This window comes from Scyliorhinus torazame, chromosome 8, assembly GCF_047496885.1.
Source record: "Scyliorhinus torazame isolate Kashiwa2021f chromosome 8, sScyTor2.1, whole genome shotgun sequence".
NCBI classification, from domain to species: Eukaryota; Metazoa; Chordata; class Chondrichthyes; order Carcharhiniformes; family Scyliorhinidae; genus Scyliorhinus; species Scyliorhinus torazame.
In genome coordinates, this window is record NC_092714.1 from 153048646 (window position 1) to 153064975 (window position 16330).

Below are 16330 nucleotides of genomic sequence, written 5' to 3' on the forward strand. Positions count from 1 at the left end.
TCAGTTTTGCTGGGGCTTCTTGATGCTATACTTGGCCAAATGCAGTCGATATGTCAAGGGCAGTCACTCCCCCCTCCCTTCATGTTAACAGAGTCACTGCTGTTACAAGTCAATATGACTTTAGCAGGTGGAGTAGATATATAGTTACTGCAGGTGCAGCAGGATGTCTAAGGAGGGAGATAATATTTTGGCAGCACAGTTGGGACGCACCAGTGGTGGGAGAAACCTGGAGGTTAGCAGTTACAGTGCTTTTGGACAAGTGACCAGAATACCAAATTATCGTCGGCAAATTGTGCTCATCAGGCGGAATCCTTAATAGCTAGTGCACATTTAATTGTGTGGAGTTTTTATTGAGTTTTCATACTTTATATCCAACAATTTTTAAATTACAGAATCATGCCAGAAACCAACTTTTATATATTCATAAGTGAGTATCTTCACTACAACTGTGGCCGTGACCCCCAAAATGGCCAAAACACATATTTACAAGGGTTTATTTATAGTCTGTTTTGGGACTTAGCTTGCCCTCGGACTGGTCCCTTGTAGCTTTCTCCCTCCTGCTTCCCCCTCGTGTTCTTTTTGCGTGTCTTCACCCTTTACCCCCTCCTTTCCCCTTCCTCTGTCCTGTGCTCACTGCGTCTCTTTCCCTCCACCCTTCAATGGTTGCTGGTTACGAGCAAGCCTTGAAACAAGTTTGTGAACAACCTCCATGTCCTGTCGAAGCCTTCTTACGACTCAGGGGTGGTAGATTTTATTTTCTACAACCTGAGAAATTCTGCAAGTCGGACAGCCAGTCTGCAGCGTTGGGTGGTGCTGCTGATCGACAAACGAGCACATTCTCCAGCGGTTGATCAGGGAGGCAAAGGCTAGGGCATTGGCCCCTCTCCCCATGAAGAGTTCTGGCTGAGCTGATACCCCGAGGAACGCGCAATATTTGTGCATTGCTTCACCTCACTCCCACAACCCTAGACAAGGCCTCAAAGAACATCGCCCAGGGCCCGACAAGTCTGGGGCACACCTTGAACATGTGGGTGTGGTTGGCTGAGCCTCCCTGACACCGTTCTTATTTGTCCTCCACATCCGGGAAGAACCTATTCATTCATGTTCTGGTCAGGTGTGCTCTGTGCACTGCATTTAGCTGCATTAGGCTCAGTCCTGTGCACATGGAGGTGAAGTTTGCCCTATGCAGTGCTTCAATCCAAAGTCCTCACCCTATTGCTATCCCTAATTCCTCCTCCCATTTTTTCTTTGTTTTCCTCCTCCACCTGTCTCCCGTACAGGTCCGCACAGTTTCCCTTCCCTAGGTCATCCGCGTCCAGCAGTTCTTCCACTAACAAGTGTCCTGGTATCTGGGGGTACGTCATTGTTTCTTTGCGGAGAAAGCTTTTGACCTGAATGTATCTCGGGTCGTTTCCTCTTGGTAACTGGAACCTCTCCGTGAGTTCCCCCAGAGTCTCTACTCTATCATCCTTGCACATGTCCCTAACTGTCAGTGTCCCCTCACCCTGTCTCCACCTTTTGACGGTCCATTATTGCAGGAGAGAACCTATGATTGTTGCAGATGTAGGCCATGGTGGACATTTTGGTTAAGCCGAGGTGCTGCCTCATTTGATAGCACATCCGGACCGCGGCTACTACACCTAGGCTCTTTGCGTATTTGGCCAGGGTGAATGGGAGAGCAGTTATGGCTAGGGCTTGGAGGGATGTCCCTGTGCAGGAACTCACTTCCATCTTCACCCACTCTGCTCCCGGTTCCTTAACCTTTCCACGTACTGCTTCAAGGTGGCTGCCCACTGGTAGAACTGTCGGTTCGGAAGGGGCAGGCCTCCCACATTAACTTGGGCAGCACGTTCATTTAAAACAAAATCCAATTAAGGGGCAATTTAGCATGGCCAATCCACCTATCCTGCACATCTTTGGATTGTCTGGGTGAGACCCACGCAGATACAGGGAGAATGTGCAAACTCCACCGTGACCTGGGGCTGGGATCGAATCCGGATCCTCAGCACCATGAGGCAGCAGTGCTAGCCACTGCTGCCGGGCAGCACATTCATTTTGATCGTCCGTATTCTCCCTGCGAGGGAGAGAGGTAGTGGGTCCCATCTCTGCAAGTCCTTTTTGACTTCCTCCACCAACTCGTCAGATTCAATTTGTGGATCCGTGTCTAGTCATGGGCTATTTGAATCCCTAGGTAGAGGAAATGGTCTGGGCTTGCTTAAATGGCAGTCCCCTCAGTTCTGTCCCTTCCCCCTATGGGTTCTCGCTCATGCTCAGGTTAAATTTGTAACCTGAGAAGGCTCTGTGAGAGGGGAGAGATTCAGAAGGGCCCAGAGGGGCAATTTCTTCACTCAGAGGGTAGTGAGTGTCTGGAATGGGCTGCCAGAGGTAGTAGTAGAAGCGGGTACAATTGTGTCTTTCAAAAAGCATTTAGATGGTTACATGGGTAAGATGGGTAGAGAGGGTTATGGGCCAAGTGCGGGCAACTGGGACTAGCTTAATGGTAAAAAACTGGGCGGCATGGACTGGTTGGGCCGAAGGGCCTGTTTCCATGCTGTAAACTTCTATGATTCTATGATTCTAACTCCTTTAGGAATATCATTATCCATTTCATGCTGGTCCGGGGCTTCAACATGTAGAGGAGCAGGCCATCTGCATAGAGTGAGACTGTATGTTCTCTGTACCCCCTTTGGATACCTCCACACCTCTCCACACATTTGTTGCTCTGAGCGATCAGCAGTGGCTCAATTGCCAGAGCGAAGAGCAGCGGGGACAGCAGATATCCCTGCTTCGTGCCTCTGTGCAGGGGGAAGTATTCCTAACTGGTGGTGTTTGTCCATACAGTCGCCGTGGGAGTGCTGTACAGTAGTTTTCACCCAGCAAGTGAACCTTGACCCAAACCGTTTCAGTACCTCGATGAAGTACTTCCATTCGACTCTGTTGAAGGCCTTTTCTTCATCCAGGGAGATGATCATTTCTGGTGTTCTCTCCCCGGATGGGGTCATTATCACGTTCAGCAGGCGCCTGATGTTCAATGTTACCTGCCTGCTCTTGACAAAGCCCGTTTGATCCTCCGCAATTGCATCTGGCATGCAACTCTCCAGCCGCCTCGCCAGTCCCTTTGCCAGGCTCTTTGTGCCTATGTTAAGTAGTAAGATGAGCCTGTAGGACCCGCACTCCATTGGGTCTTTGTCCATTTTGGGTGTCAGCGATGATGAGACTTGTGCCAGTGTTTGTGGCAGGGTGCCCCTTACTAATGAATCTGTGAACAGATCCCACAAGTGCAGAGCCAGTGCTGGCGCAAATTCTTTGTCGACGTCTGCTGGGATTCCATCTGGCTCCGGCTCCTTCCACGCTTGCATGGAGTTGATACTCTCCTTGACTTCCCCCAGTTCTAGTGGTGCTTCCAGGCCCCATCTCGTATCTTCCTCCATGACCAGGATGTCCAGTCCATCGAAGAACTGCCTCATCTTCGAGTCCCCCTCCCAGGGTATGGAGGTGTACAGCCTTCGGTAGAAGCTTGCAAAAGCTTCATTGATCTTTTCTGCCGCAGCGACTAGCCTCCCGCTTCTGTCTTTAACCTGAGCGATTTCCCTCGTGGCTGCCTGCCGTCAAGTTGGAAATTATGGCGACAGTGAGGGCAGAGGTCACGAACACAATGGCCCCTTCAAGGTGGCATTGGAGAAGACAGAGAGACGACTGGGGGCAACAATCAGGGACCTAGAGAAAGCGGCGACTGACCAAAGTGACCGAATCGCCTCCCTGGAAACCGAGGTAGCAAGGTTGGTGGCGATGCAAGGGGCACTAAAGGGCAAGGTGGTTGTGGACCAGGAGAATCGGTCGCCCCACCAGAACCTCTGTATTGTGGGCCTGCCGGAGAGCATCGAAGGCAGGAACCCAATGGAATATGTAGCCCAGATGCTGGGTAACCTGGTCAGAAGGGAGAGCTTCCCCAAACCCCTGGAGATGGTCAGAGCCCACAGGTCACTCCAGCCGAAACTGAAGCGGGGGAGCAGCCAAGAGCTGTAATAGTGAAGCTGCACTGATACCTAGATTGTGAGAAGTTCCTGAACTCGGCAAGGCACACTCGGTCCTGGCAGAAGGAGGGCCATTCAAACCAAGTCTACCAGGGGGAAAGACAGGAGGGTGGGAGGGAGTGTCCTCTGGGGCCTGGGGAGGAGGGGTGGAACAAGAGGGAAAGACAGACTGGGTCGGCCATGGTAGCAGCAAAAACAGCGGTACCAAAAGCGGACATCTTAGATAGCCCCTGGACAAAGGGAAACCACAGAGCACAGGGGCGTTGCCACCTGGATAGTACAGTGAATGTGGCCATCTTGGATGGCTCCCAAACAAAAAGGAACCCCAGAGTTCAGCGGCGCATCCACAAGGTAAATATGACTGATCCCACCTGAGAGAGGGCGAGGGGCAGAAACTACTCATCAGGAAAGCTACCTGGCACATCAGGGGACTTAAAGCCCCAGTGAAAAGATTCAGAGACACGGGGAGACCAGCACTGTGCATCTGCATGTGGAGTCCCCGGATCAATTTACAAGTATGGCATGGGCAAGTGACGTACTATTTTCCATTCTTCTTCACTTGAGTGAATGGATTTCTGGGATAGAAGAGAAGGAATTTGATGCTGCATTGAAAGAAGGGTGGGGTTGTTCTGGTTTGATGAATCAAGCTGGGCCAAATGACCTTTCTCATCATTAAGTACCTGTGTCCTTGTGAAATGCCGAAGAATTAGATTTCTAACAGAGAAATGTTTGGGAAGCATGTGACTCAAGAGAGATGTGAAGTTGTTAATAATTTAAGGAGCAATCCAGGCCAGAAGAGCACATAATTTATGTGATTGGCCAGTGTCCAGAGAGGCCATCTGGAATGGCTGCCAGAGAATCTAGGTTAGTATTAATAAGGTCAAATAACCCAGAGCATTCTAACTGTTTGCCAGGGTCTGATCAATTGTCTTAGCAAAACCTGCTCAACAAATAAAGAATATAAGGCAAAAAAAAAAACAGCTCAGGACTTCTGGTGAGGGGGATGTGATGAGCAGGGAAGGTGGCTCTCCTCTAGGAACTCAGAAAAATGGCATTTTTTTTACTTGAAAATAACCCACCAAACCTGTTGAATAACACCCCTCCCTCTACCCCCCCCCCCCCCCCCCCCCAAACCCTCTCGCAAGACAGCCGCAGCTACCGAGAAATGCCCGGCAATGACTTCAGAGGATGGCAGGACCAGCAAGAGCCTGAAGAGGAGGAACTGGACAATGGCCAACACGAGGAGTGAGTCGGAGCTGGCCACATCCATGCGGGCTGGGACACGGGCCCAGGCCGGACTCCACAGATAAGCAATCTGTCTGTCCACAGTTAAAGTCACCCGCCCCCCTTCGATGTGTGTCTATCTCGGGGGCTTTTTGCCATGGTTTTCTTTATGAAATCCGTCTTGCCCCAGTTGGGAGCATACAAGTTTACCAGGACCACCTGTGCCCTTCCAGGGCACCACTAACCATGACATACTGTCTCCCTGGGTTCGTAACCATGTTTGTCATTATGAAGACTGTCCTCGTGTTCAGTAGTATGGCCACCTGCCCCCAGCACTCGTCCCATAACACGATTAGTACGTCCGACCCACCCAGCTGTTCCTTGCCCGCAGTCGGTCCCTCTCCCTCAGATGTGCCTCTTAGAGGAAGATAACATTGGCCCTCAGACTATTCAATTCTGAATTCTCCCTGGGTGCACCCAAACAGGCGCCAGAGTGTGGCGACTAGGGGATTTTCACAGTAAGTTCATTGCAGTGTTAATGTAAGCCTACTTATGACACTAATAAACATTATTATTATTCTCCATCTCCTAGCAGACATCAAATTAGATGTTTGATTACAAGAAATAGGAGTAGGATGTTGAGTCCCTCAAATCTGCTCCACCATTCTGTAGACTAATCTGATTGTGGGCCTAACTCCACTTTCCTGTCCACCCTTCATAGTTCCTTGGCTCCCTTATCAATCAATAATCTACCTAACTTAGTCGTGAACATATTTAGTGATCCAGCCTTCACTGCTCGTTGGGGAAGGGTATTCCAAAGACTCTGAAAGAAAACATCCTCTTCATCTCTATTTTAAATAGGGGATGCCTTATTTTTAAGCCATACCTCCTTGTTCTAGACTCCTCCAGAAGAGGAAACATCCTCCAGCCTCCGCCCTGTCAAGCCCCTACTAACCACATGTATTTTAATAAGATTAACTCTCAGTCTCTAAACTCCAATGGTTACAGGCTGAACCTGCTCAACCTTTTTTTTGATGATTCACATATACCTCTGTACCTCAGAGTTCTGCAATCTGTCTCCATTTAAATGATATTCTGTTTTTCTATTCTTCCTGCCAATGTGGACAAGCTCACATTTTCCCACATTATGTTAATGTAAGCCTACTTGTGACAATAAACTTTCTTATTATTCGATTGTGATGTTCTAAAGGTGCTGCTGTTACCTCCTTAATAATGAATTCAAGCATTTTCCTTTTGACAGATGTTAGGCTAACAGACCGATAGTTTCCTGCTTTCTGTGTCTCATCTTTATTGAACAGAGATATTACATTTGCTATTTCCTAATCTGCTGGGACCCTTCCAGAATCCAGGGAATTTTGGAAGACTACAAACAAAGCATCCACTATTGCTACATCCTTTAAGGTCCAAGAATACCGGCTGTCCGGTCCAGGGCACCTGTCAGTCTTTAGTGCCAGTAGTTTTCCCAGTACTTGGGGTATACTATACCACATGGACTGCAGTGGTTCAAGAAGGTGGCTCACCACCACTTTCTCAAGGGCAACTAGGGACAGGCAATAAATGCTGTTCCAGTTAGCGACACCCACATCCTATGAATTAATTTTTAAAGATTAATTTTAAAAGGGCAGAAAACACATCTTCCTCTCTGCTCCAGCTGTCAGTATTCCGAAGAGACCGTTCCCTCCATGGAACCCTAGCCCACTCCTCAATCACCCCCAACAACTTGTCCCCTTCCCATGCAAGCACAGGAGGTATAACATTTGCCTCTTTACCTCCTCTGTCCTCATTGTGCAAGGCCCTAACCACTGCTTCCAGGTGAAACAGCAATTTATTTGTACTTCTTTCAATTTAGTATACTGTATTCGCTGTTCACAATATGGCCACCTCTACATTAGGGAGAGCAAACACCGAGAGGGTGAGTGCTTTCCGGATATCTCCACTCAGTACGTAAGCATGACCCGAACTTTCAGTTGCTCACCATTTTAATTCCCCACCTTGTTCTCACACTCACATTTGTGTCCTCAGCCTCCTGCATTGTTCTAGTGAAGCTCAACACAAGCGCAAGGAACTGCACCTCATTTTTCAATGAGACACCATACATCTTTCTGGACTCAACATTGAGTTCAACGATTTCAGATTATGAACTCTGTCGTCTGTATCGATTCTAATTTTTCTTGTGCCACGCTCCTGGTCTGAATCTTGTTCTTCATGCTTTTACTTTCAGACAGAACTGTTCATTGTTCTGCCATTCACAATTCTGGACAAATTATTTGTTTCTTTGCTACAACCATTACCACCCTCTTTACTTTTTGTACCATGACATCTTTGTCATTTAATCTCTCCTGCCCTCTGACCTAACCCCGACCTTCCCTTTTATTCTGCTTCCCCCTCCTCCACTTTCACAGCATAAAAGCCATTACATTTCTACCATCCTTAAGTATGGAAGAAAAATCATATTTGATTTGACGGTGTGAACAGTGCTTTTTTGCATATCGCTCTGTCTCAAGATAATCCAGCTCGGGAGATTATGACCAATTTTGGTTTGGAAACATAACGTGTTCTTTCTCAGGCTTTTTCCTTTGCAGCAGTAAAAGCCTGATAAAAGCAAAGCAGCTTAAAAATCAAATCTCCATTAATAAACTAAGGCATCTTCAAAAACTTACTGTTATCATTTACACACCTGCCAATTTTCAAGCACCCCTCAGCAACAGCAGTTAATCTATCATTGATCAAATAAGTTGTCTATTTATCATTCATCCTTGTTACCTTAAATTGCGAAGCCTGACCCTGAATATACAAAATTGCTATCGAGCGTCAGAACATTCCATTGAGCACAGGAACAAGGGTAAACCATTCAGCCTCTTAAGCTCGTTCCTCCACTTAATCAGAACATAGCTGATCAATATCTTAGTCTTAGATTCATAACCCTTAATACTCTTAACAGTACATTTGCCAACTTGCCTTGATTAATGTGACAGGAGAACCACAAGGGATTTTCCTTCTGTTAGTTGTAATCTTTCTTGTTTCAAACAAAAATATTCACTTAAGATGTCTCGTCTCTCTTTAGCACATGGAAGTGATGGAGGATTTGCTCAAGGATTTTCTGCTTGGAGAACATCTTTTGTTGGTCGGAAATCAGGTGAGCCTTATTATTGAAGGAGTGAATTTGTAATTAATTGCATAACACCCCCCAGCCCCACTGAGCCACTACCTGTCCAGCCCCCAACCAAAAAATGTAAAATGTGACCTCAGAAGACAGGGGGAACCCCAGAAATGCGTTAGGAATGCCTCTAGGACTTTCCTGCATCAGGGTTCACCCAACAATTGTCCAGAAGCGCTAACCTCCCTGGACAACTGGGCTGGGAACCATCCAACAAAACGATTTAAATCATTCACTTTGGATGATTCTGCCAGTTTTATATCAATAGTTACTCTGAATAGAGTTAGAAGGAATAAAACCACTTGTTTCTTCAGCGCAACTATTTTAAACGCCCAGACATAGCCCTGCACAAGACATCCCCCACACTCCAGACCTCCCACCCTCCAGCTGATAAACCCCCCAAGGCATTCTTAAGAACCCCCCCCCCCCCAAACCAAACACACACATACAATGGGCTTCACCCCGGTCGCATGGGACTGCTCAACCTGTTTCTCCAACTCTGAAGTTTCCCCCACAACTCCAATCAGTGCTCCCCTCCAAACCCCACTCCATGCATTTACCTGGACATTTACCTTCTCCTTGGTCTGTCAGGTTCACTGGGTCCTTTACACGAACCTGCTCTCTGGCTGCCAGTGCAGTTATAAAGAGGGCATGGCCTTCCTGAGTTTGCTGGAATTGCATCGCGCTGTGACTCTCAGAGTCTCTTTCACTGCAGGCTCCAAGCAGTTCAACCAGGGAAGATTTGAACAAAGTTTTCCAGAGCTGATCAGAGTGCTTTATACTGTTATAATTACACTGCTGGGTGGAAGTTATGGCTGATAGAAATTCAAGATATTGCTTTGTTTTTTTTTTCAAATTTAGAGTACCCAATTCCTTTTTTTTTCTGTTAAGGGGCAATTTAGCGTAGCCAATCCAGCTACTCTGCACATCTTTTGGTTGTGGGGGTGAGGCCCACCATGACACGGGGAGAATGTGCAAACTCCACACGGACAGTGACTCAGGCTGGGATCAAACCCAGGTCCTCGGTGCCATGAGGCAGCAGTGCTAACCACTGCACCACTGTGCCGCTCTCTTAACTTTGCTTTGTGTTATAAAATCTCTCCTCTTCCTTCAGGTGCCATGCCCTAAGAGGGCTTGGTGACCATGGGCTTCTGTTGGATTGGTCCATGATGATTCTTGGCAACGTGCTGCGTGGGTTTAGATTTTGATTTATTGTCACGTGTATGTGGTACAATGAAAAGTATTGTTCTGCGTACAGTCCAGGCAGTTCATTCCATACATGAAAAACATAGGACATACGATAAATACACCATGTAAATACATAGACACAGACATCGGATGAAGCATATGTAGTGTAGTGCTACCCAGTGGAGAAGATATGTGAAGAGATCAGGCCAGTCTATAAGAGGGTCATTCAGGAGTCTGGTAAGAGCGGGGAAGAGGCTATTTTTGTATCTGTTAGTGCGTGTTCTCAGACTTTGTATCTTCTGCCCGATGGAAGAGAGAATAACCCCGATGGGAGGGGTCTTTGATTATGCTGCTGGCTTTCCCAAGGAGGTGCAGATAGAGTCAATGGATGGGAAGCGGGTTCGCCTGATGGACTGGGCTGTGTTCACGACTCTGTAGTTTCTTACGGTCTTGGGCCGAGCAGTTTCCATTCCAAGCTGTGATGCAGCGAGATAGTATGCTTTCTATGGTGCATCTGTAACAATTGGTAAAAGTCAATGGGAACGTGGTTTGCTGTTGCCTTCTGCAGACCAGGAAACTTTCCCAATCTTCTAGCCTGCCCAAGGCGTATTGGAAGGATTTACAAGCTGATAATTAACCTGTTTGACTGCGTTATGAATTGGTACTGGATTTTGGCAGCTTCTGGTCCAGAGGTAGGGATGCTATCAATGTGCCACAGGACCTCCCCATTGAGAATCCATCTGTATTTAACTAGATGTATTTTCTGTCAGTTCTAAAAGCTCTCATACCGTCAGCATATTTTGCACAACATCTTTTCTCTGTGGTCACACTGAGTCATTCACATCCAAAACAGGAATAAATGGGATTGCTGTCCTGCTCTCGCTGATCTCAGTTAGAGGTCGGTTTAATTTTTTCTCTGCCTTACTTCCCACCCAATCTCTCTTGGTTAAATATTTTGGGCTGGTTTCTCTATCGGGGTCCACGTTGCGGTGGGAAATCGGGATTTGCAGCGGGAGTGGATGGGCGCCGATCCGAATGCAATGCTCTGACCACTGGAATCGAGGACCACGACCGCGCGTCATCAGGAGGATGTGAATGAATGCAAATGGCTCTTAACCCATTTGCATCCATTTCGCAGACCCGGCACCCTATGCTTAGGCCCTCCGTGATTCCCCATTCCCGGAGCCAAGAATCAAATGGGTGCAGATCACTTGTCGTCTCTACCAGCATGGCCACGGCATGATGGACGTCACGGTAAACAAGGGGGTAACTCCTGAGGCGAGATGCCATCAGAGTTCACCCGAGGTCTACCCTCCCCCACAATGCACCACCAGCCCGCTCCTCCTCCACTGGAAGCCACACTCTCCCCCCGGACCCATGTGATACGGTGACCCCCGTGATAGGGAGAGCCCCCAGGGACCCCTGTGATAAAGAGATCCCTGTGATAGGGAGACCCCCACAGGAACCCCTTTGATAGGAAAACCCACTCAGGGACCCCTGTGATAGGGAGACCCCCCCAGGGACCTCTGTGATAGGGAGACCCCCTCAGGGACCCCTGTGATAGGGAGACATCCTCAGGGACCCCTGTGATAGGGAGACCCCCTCAAGGACCCCTGTGATAGGGAGACCCCCTCAGGGACCCCTGTGATAGGGAGACCCCCTCAGGGACCCCTGTGATAGGGAGACCCCCTCAGGGACCCCTGTGATAGGGAGACCCCCTCAGGGACCCCTGTGATAGGGAGACCCCTTCAGGGACCCCTATGATAGGGAGACCCCTGCAGGGACCCTGGTGACTAGGAGACCCTCCTCAGTGACCCCTGTGATAGGGAGACCGCCTCAGGGACCCCTGTGATAGGTAGACCCCCCTCAGGGACCCCTGTGATGGGGAGACCCCCTCAGGGACCCTGGTGACGAGGAGACCCTCCTCAGTGACCCCTGTGATAGGGAGGCCCCTCAGAGACTCTTGTGATAGGAAGACCTCCCCAGGGACTCCTTTGATAGGGAGACCTCTTCAGGGACCACTGTGATAGGGAGACCCCCTCAGGGACCCCTGTGATAGGGAGACCCCCCTCAGGAACCCCTGTGATATATAGACCCCCCTCAGGGACCCCTGTGATAGATAGACCCCCTCAGGGACCCCTGTGATAGGGAGACCCCTTCAGGGACCACTGTGATAGGGAGACCTCCTCAGGGGCTCCTGCAGTAGGGAGGCCCCCCCAGGGACCCCTGTAATAGGGAGATCCTCAAGGGACACCTGCAAGAGGATACCCCCACAGGGACTCCCTGACTAAAGGGTCGCCCCACAGGTATCTCCTGACTAAAAGACACCCCCCCCCCCATAGACCCCCTAACTAAAGGGACATGCTCCCCCATCCCAAGAAAAGAGACCCCTGTCTGGAAACTAGAGAGCAGTACAGACCTGGGGCAGTGAATATATTACAGCTGTAACACTTACTGGAAGCTCCATATGTCCATTCCTTGAAGGAGAACAGCTGTGACCTGTGCTTCAACCCCACAGATCCATTAACTGCAAGTCATTCATAAAACTCTAGCAGTGGGCTATGATTGACAGCTTCCACAAACAGCTGCAGCCTTGATCCATTCATCTGGGCAGCACGGTAGCATAGTAGTTAGCACTGTTGCTTCACAGTTCCAGGGTCCCAGGTTTGATTTCTGGCTTGGGTCACTCTGTGCGGAGTCTGCACGTTCTCCCCGTGTCTGCGTGGGTTTCCTCCGGGTGCTCTGGTTTCCTCCCATAGTCCAAAGACGTGCAGGTTAGGTGGATTGGCCATGCTAAATTGCTCATAGTGTCCAAAAACAAAAAAGGTTAGGTGGGGTTACTGGGTTATGCGGATGGGGTTACTGGGTTACGCGGGATAGGATGGAGGTGTGGGCTTAAGTAGGTTGCTCTTTCCAAGGGCTGGTGCAGACTCAATGGGCCAAATGGCCTCCTTCTGCACTATAAATTCTATGGTCACATATCAGCTATCTCCCTTCATGGATCAGTGACTCTTTAGTGTTGAAACCCCAATGTTTACAAATATTGACCACATCAAAGAGAGGTAAGTACATTGCAATCATACACTTGAGTGATTGGAATGCACTTCGCGCTTGGAATGTACTTCTGCTGATACTGGATCTTCAACTTGAACTATGTACTCAAATCCCATTTCCTTTCTTCCCCTTTTACCTCCCTTTTCTCCATATCCTTGCATTTTCTTCCTTTAAAAAATCCTTAACTAATTGTGATAACTTGACCACAGAAAGGTACTCGATTGCTTTGTGAAAGCTCAATCTTCTTTACTTTCAAAAATATTGAAATGACAGTACAGCGTACAGCAGCAATACTAAATGCTACCGATTATATCACGTGCAAACTCACAATTGCTAATGACATCCGTATATAAGAACTAGGAGCAGGAGTCAGCCACCTGGCCCTTCAAGCCTGCTCCGCCATTCAATGAGATCATGGCTGATCTTTTGTGGACTCAGCTCCACTTCCCGCCCGAACACCATAACACTTTATATATACATATATATATATATATGTACACATATATATATATTCGTGGTAACTTGACCGCAAAAAGTATTCGAAACGTGTTGAAAGTTAATCTTTAATGCATAAAAATAGCAAAGTTTAAAATACTGTATGGACTCAAAAATGGGAGCAGCTAGTTAAACATTGAAATAACAGTAACTGGAAAGAGTCAGAACAACTGGCAAGTAATATGGACATACACAATGCTGTCCTGATATGCTGATAATGTAGTACCCAACGCTTTATTCTTGCTGAGGCAATGGGTGGGATACATTTGGACTCGCTGAAAAGGTTCATCAACGACTTATGGTCGGTACATATGGTGACCGAATGACCACAGACATATTAAGGGAATCTTTTTATCACCAAAACAATAGCTAGACCTCCTTTGCCTAAATGTGAATACCCTTTTCAACCTTGGTCAGCCTTCTGGATGCAAAACCTTTTGGTCTTTCGGACCCGTGCTCCATTACATGAAGACGTACTGCCCCCACACCATAGGGCGAGGCATTGCACAACAGGATAAGTTCACTTTCTGGATCAAAATTAGAGCAGCGGTTTCACATGTTTGAAAGCCGCCTTCTGTGCAGACTCCCATTTCTATTTGGTGTCTTTGTGCAGAAGTAGGTACAGTGGAGCCAACACTAGACAGGGCTGGCAAAAACGTTCCATAATAGTTTATAAACCTACAAATGGCCTGAGCTCGCCCATATTCCTGGGCTCCGAGCTTCCTTAATTGCTCAACCTTTCCCATCCACAGGAGGATATGCCTTGTACAGTGATTCTGTGACCTAGATACCTCACGCTCAGTACCTGAAAAATGTACTTTCTCTAATTCAGATGCAGTCCTGCCTCTGAGAGCCTTTTAAAAACACGATCCAGGTTGCTGAGCTGCTCCTCCTCAGTCTTACCCGTAATTAAAATGTCATCTGAGTGGACTGCAACATGAACAATGCCTTGTAACAGGTTGTCCATCATCCTTTGGAAGGTCGCCAGACTGGAGGATACGCCAAAAACCAAACTATTATACTTGAACAACCCTTTATGCATGTTGATCGTCACGAACTGCTTCAAGTCTTCCTCTAGCAAGTATTGTTGATGGGCCTGGCTCATGTCCAATTTTGAAAACATCTTGCCTCCTGCAAGGGTTGTAAACTGATCTTCTAACCTTGGCAATGGGTAAGCATCCAGCTTGGAAACCTGATTAATGGCAAGTTTGTTATCCCCACATATGCGCACAGTGCCATCACTTTTAAGAACAGCAACAATTGGAGCTTGTGAAAACTGAATGAACTCAATGATCCCTAGCCTTTGCAGCTACTCCACCTCCTCCTCCACTTCGCCTTTTATGTAGGACACTGTCCTCATTTGAAAAAGCGAGGAGTAGCATGAGGATCTACAAACAATTTAACTGTAGTGCCCCGCAAACCTCAGGATATTTCTGGATAACATCGTTTGTCAACTTTGTGTGCTTTATCACACCCAGTTCAACTGAATTTTCCTACACCAGTCACGCTCCACTAGCACTAGCCGAGTAAGGGCTGGTGCCAGCTTTGAGCCACAAATTTCCTGTAGGTCTCCTCACTGATAACAGAACAGAGCTCCTGTCCACTTCCATCTTAATTTTCTGTCCATTGACCTCCACTGGACCAAAGTTAGGCTCCACGGGCACCTCACTCACATTGTAGCAGTGCTCCTCTTCCTGCCCTATGCTTTCCAGGTGATGCGTAGCTGACTGTGGATTCTTTGAATTTGAATTTCCCTTCCCAGCATTTAGCCTTTAGCACCCCTACACCTTTTAGCCAAATGTATTTTTTGTTGCAATTGTGACTGACAGCGTCCATGAATTGGCAAAGATTTGCATGGTAAGTGTGTCCACACCTGAAACATTCCGCTGCTTTTGCCATTTTCTTACTTGATGCAGTGCATCTGCCTGTGCCTCACAATTGGCCTTTTAAATATCTTTTGCACTGTTGGCAGCAATTTCCATTCCCTGAGAAACCTTTGGAGCTTTCTTGCAAGTCTGTGTGGTTTCTCCCAACAAACGATGCTGTATTCTGTCCTCGTTAACGTTACAGACCAATCTGTCCCAGAGCAGGTCCTCTAACACTGTCCCAAATTCACGATGCTCAGAGAGTTGACATAATTTAGCAAGAAAGTTAGCTACCAACTATCCTGCCTTACAAAAATGCCTCTGGAATTTAAAACTGGACAATCACTGAGGGCTTAGGATTCAACTAAATCCGCAACTGAAATGTGTGTGTGTGTGTCCCCCCACGGTTTCCATGCTGTTGCTAAATTCCTCATTAGCTCGTAAGTCTTTGCTCCACATGTACACGGGAATTTAGCACTGTCCAGCCTCATCTGTAATTCCATTTGTACATAAAAAGTTTCCCAACCTTTCCACATGTTCAGTCAGTCCTCGAACCCCATCACAAGCTTAATGATACTACCGAACATAGCCATGATGCCTCTGACTTGGTTTTTGTTGGTAAACTCAAGACCCCCTGGTTAGATCTCTCCGCAGCCAGTCATGTTGCAAACTAGCTACTCACTACAAAACTCTGAGTCGTTATGCTGCACTTCAAATTTTTCTTGTCCTGTTTACCCTTCGTCACCAAAAAGCTGTGGTAACTTGACCACAAAATGGTAGTCAAACGCATTGTGAAAGTTCAATCTGCTTTACTTATAAAAACATTGAAATATCAGTACAGCATGGATTCAGAAACTAGCAGCAGCTATACACAACTATACATGCACCTTGTGGCAATACTAAAAGCCTATGCTACTGATAATGTCACTCGCATAAACTCATATTTATTGCTAAAGAAGATGCTTACTATAATGCTTTATAACACTAATGTTTATAAATTCGGTTCCAGTTTCTGCCTCCATAGCCCTTTGAGATAGAGCATTCCGTTCCAATAACCCTCTACAAGCAAAACCCTTCGAATTTTGTCTTTATTCTTCAAATGAAAATTTTCAGTCTATGTTTTCAGTCTATGCTTTCTCGTTAGTCTATATTAGTCTTTCTTGTTACTGATTCAACAACCAGTAGACATAATCCAGCATTATTTACTCTTAAACTCACAATGTGTTGAAAACCTCACTCTGATTCTCCCTTAACCTTCTCTGATTGAATGCAAAAAGCTGTGACTTTTCAAG

General features: G+C 47.2%; 1 protein-coding gene across 1 annotated transcript in view; it reads left to right on the top strand.

Moving 5' to 3' along the window:
- vwa8 (von Willebrand factor A domain containing 8) overlaps positions 1-16330 on the top strand; it is a 625928-nt gene that overhangs the window by 298600 nt on the left and 310998 nt on the right. The window contains exon 20 of the mRNA XM_072514383.1: positions 8344-8415. Coding sequence (XP_072370484.1) covers positions 8344-8415 — 72 coding nt within the window. The remainder of the gene's footprint in view (positions 1-8343; positions 8416-16330) is intronic.